The 2,649-nt window shown below is 35.8% G+C and overlaps 1 protein-coding gene across 1 annotated transcript; it reads left to right on the top strand.

Moving 5' to 3' along the window:
* The first annotated feature begins 467 nt into the window (after nt 1–467).
* LOC113229795 (protein takeout-like) lies at nt 468–2,367 on the top strand. The gene is made up of 3 exons (XM_026463476.1): nt 468–528; nt 1,615–1,834; nt 2,226–2,367. The coding sequence occupies exons 1-3, from the start codon at nt 468–470 to the stop codon at nt 2,365–2,367; spliced, it is 423 nt and encodes a 140-aa protein (XP_026319261.1).
* The last annotated feature ends 282 nt before the right edge of the window (nt 2,368–2,649 follow it).

Here is a 2,649-nt window from a genome sequence, read left to right as displayed (position 1 = left end):
ACTAAAAACAAGTAGACAAATTACTAACAATAGGAAAGAAATTACATGAACTGAATATATGAAATACTGCACTTGTGCGATATTTATAAAGAAGAACTACTAAAGTAATTTCTTCTATTTAAATTTACTTATCTTAAAAAAAATAATAAAAACAGTATATAGGTAAGGCAGAGGAACCTTCATTTTAAACAAAAGGAAATTGAAATGTTAACAACACTCATTCATACAGGCCAGTATGTCGTGGATCACTATACATAGGCCGTAAAATAAAGATCATATCAGGAATAATTCAGACGTATTAAGTCGTGCTTAAAAATAAAATGAAGAAAAATGACCTTGTCACAAGTACTTATATAAAACAAATACTTTATTTTGAGATTCAGTGAGCATATAGACAAGTTCATCTTCAGTGTCTTGTACATCTTCACTAAATTGTATTTGAGCATTGTACGAAGATAAAATATAAAATGTATAAAGTAATATTGTGCGTTCTCAGTTGTTATGTGATAGGTTCTCAGTCGGCTGCAGGTGGGATTTGTTTGGTATTACTTATAAGTCTAATTCAATAGCTTTGACTTTGCACGCATTATTTATTTTATAAGTCTACGAGTATTAATCTATCATATTATTTGTGTTCTAATGTGTTTCGATACTTGATTTTGGATATTGTGTATTTAAAGAAGATGAAGACTTAAATTCAGCAGGTAATAATTTAACAAGAAACATTAGCTCAGCATCGTTCCATTTTTTTACAAATTTTATGCTACATTTGACTATAACGATTTTCATCAATCTTCTTCTCTATTTCAAAATATAAAAAATTAAAAATATCTTTACTATTTAGGTAACTTTTTTTACAAAAACATAAGTACGCCTTTGCCCTCCATCTTACCTAGTGAAAACTGACGATAACTTCGATGGTCCATTCACATCTAAATAATACCTGTTCACTCTCACCTTGGGCTAAAAGGCCCAAGTTCTAGCATCCAGGGAATAAGTCTGCAGGCAAGGAATTCCACACCATGTCCGTTCGCCATATTAATGTGAAAGCGTCAAGCTTCGAGCGAATCCTTGGAATATCCGCAAAAGAGGGTGGAACCCCAGCATGGCTATATGGTTTCTTGGTGATGGAAAGGGATGGCGGAAATAAAATCATGTAATTCCATCGTACATTCTCCTGCAGAATATCGAATAAGCTCGCAAATTTACGGCAGTGTTCAAGGCTCTGGAGCTTCGCCTCTCCTAAATCCAATAAGCACCTATAAGCCTGTATGCTTTTGAACTAAATCCAAGATGGCCAGTTGGTATTTAGCAGAACCATCCCATAGGTAGCAACAGTACTTTATGCACGGCCGAACTTGTACTTGGTTCAACTGAAGCAACTGCGTGTATGTGTCGTAGTTAAAATTGGACGACACATCCGTTCCTAGTAGCTAGAGATTTTAAATCGTCACATCGAATAAACACTAGATTATTAGAAACGCAGATTCCCCTGAAAATAATGAGTAAGAATCTCTAGGAGTTACTCAAATAAACAAGCTTTGCCTTTGTATTATAATTATTTCCACATATTTATCATTTACAAAATTTATTTATTTGTATATGTATTTTCAGCGCCCTTCATAACTCCCTGCAAAATCGGTGACAATGAATGCTTGGTAAAGGCAGCGCAAGCCGCCGTCCCGTACTTTTCTGCCGGAATCCCCGACCTGGGCGTCCCTCCAGTAGACCCTCTCATCATTGACGATGTCAACGGTGATAACGGCGACTTGAAACTACAATTTAAAGATATGAAGGTCGTGGGATTGGCGCAGTGCAAGTTCATTTCTGCTTCGTAAGTCGGTTTTTCTCAGGTTTAGAGTTTTCTGCTCAATTTTAGTGGCTATTTCTATTGTCTACTCAAGTATATTATCGTGAAACATGATTTAATATATAAATTGCCACAGAAATTTAGTAACACCATTAAATCCAGGAATGAGTCAAGTATTTCCATTTGTTGGTATTCCTTCTTTATCATAGCTCTTACTTTATTAATTACAGTAATATTTAAACTAGACTGGAATAGATTATGCTTCACCAGTTTTTCCACAAATCAAGATTCATTTTGGGAACTTTCGTTTTGGCTTCAGTCTTTTTTTCGAGAGATTGAGACCTATCTACTCCACTATAGACTCCACTGTACCAAGATTATTAAAATTACTTCTACAGACGTCTAATATCTGCAGGCTCTCAGATAAAAAGAACTTGGAATTTGTGATCGAGTGCCCCATCGACGCCGTGGGTAAATACACTCTGGGCGGCAAACTCGCCGTGATCGCCGTTGAGGGAGATGGCAACTTTGAAATTAAAACAGGTAATCTTGTCTAATAATAGAATGGTGAATAAAAGGAAAAAGAAAGAGAGGAAGAACAAGAAGTCTGAGTGAGATGAACGTCAAAGTGAGTTGGTATAAAAAGGTCAAGGAGCTGGCTGTGGATTGTGAAGAATTGAAGAAGCTACACCGACGAAAGCCTGACTCTTAAATAAGAACATGATGATAATCTTGTCTTGTAGACATATACTATTTAAGAATCTTTGGCTATAAGGGTTCGGTAAATTCGTGAAAACCAACGCAAGATACGCGAGTTGGTTTGTCTGAAACCCATTTCA

The sequence above is a fragment of the Hyposmocoma kahamanoa genome, unplaced genomic scaffold (assembly GCF_003589595.1).
Source record: "Hyposmocoma kahamanoa isolate Upper Pololo Valley unplaced genomic scaffold, ASM358959v1 62, whole genome shotgun sequence".
In the NCBI taxonomy this organism is placed as follows: domain Eukaryota; kingdom Metazoa; phylum Arthropoda; class Insecta; order Lepidoptera; family Cosmopterigidae; genus Hyposmocoma; species Hyposmocoma kahamanoa.
Note: the sequence above shows the minus strand (reverse complement) of the source record. Positions and strands in the feature narration are given on the sequence as shown.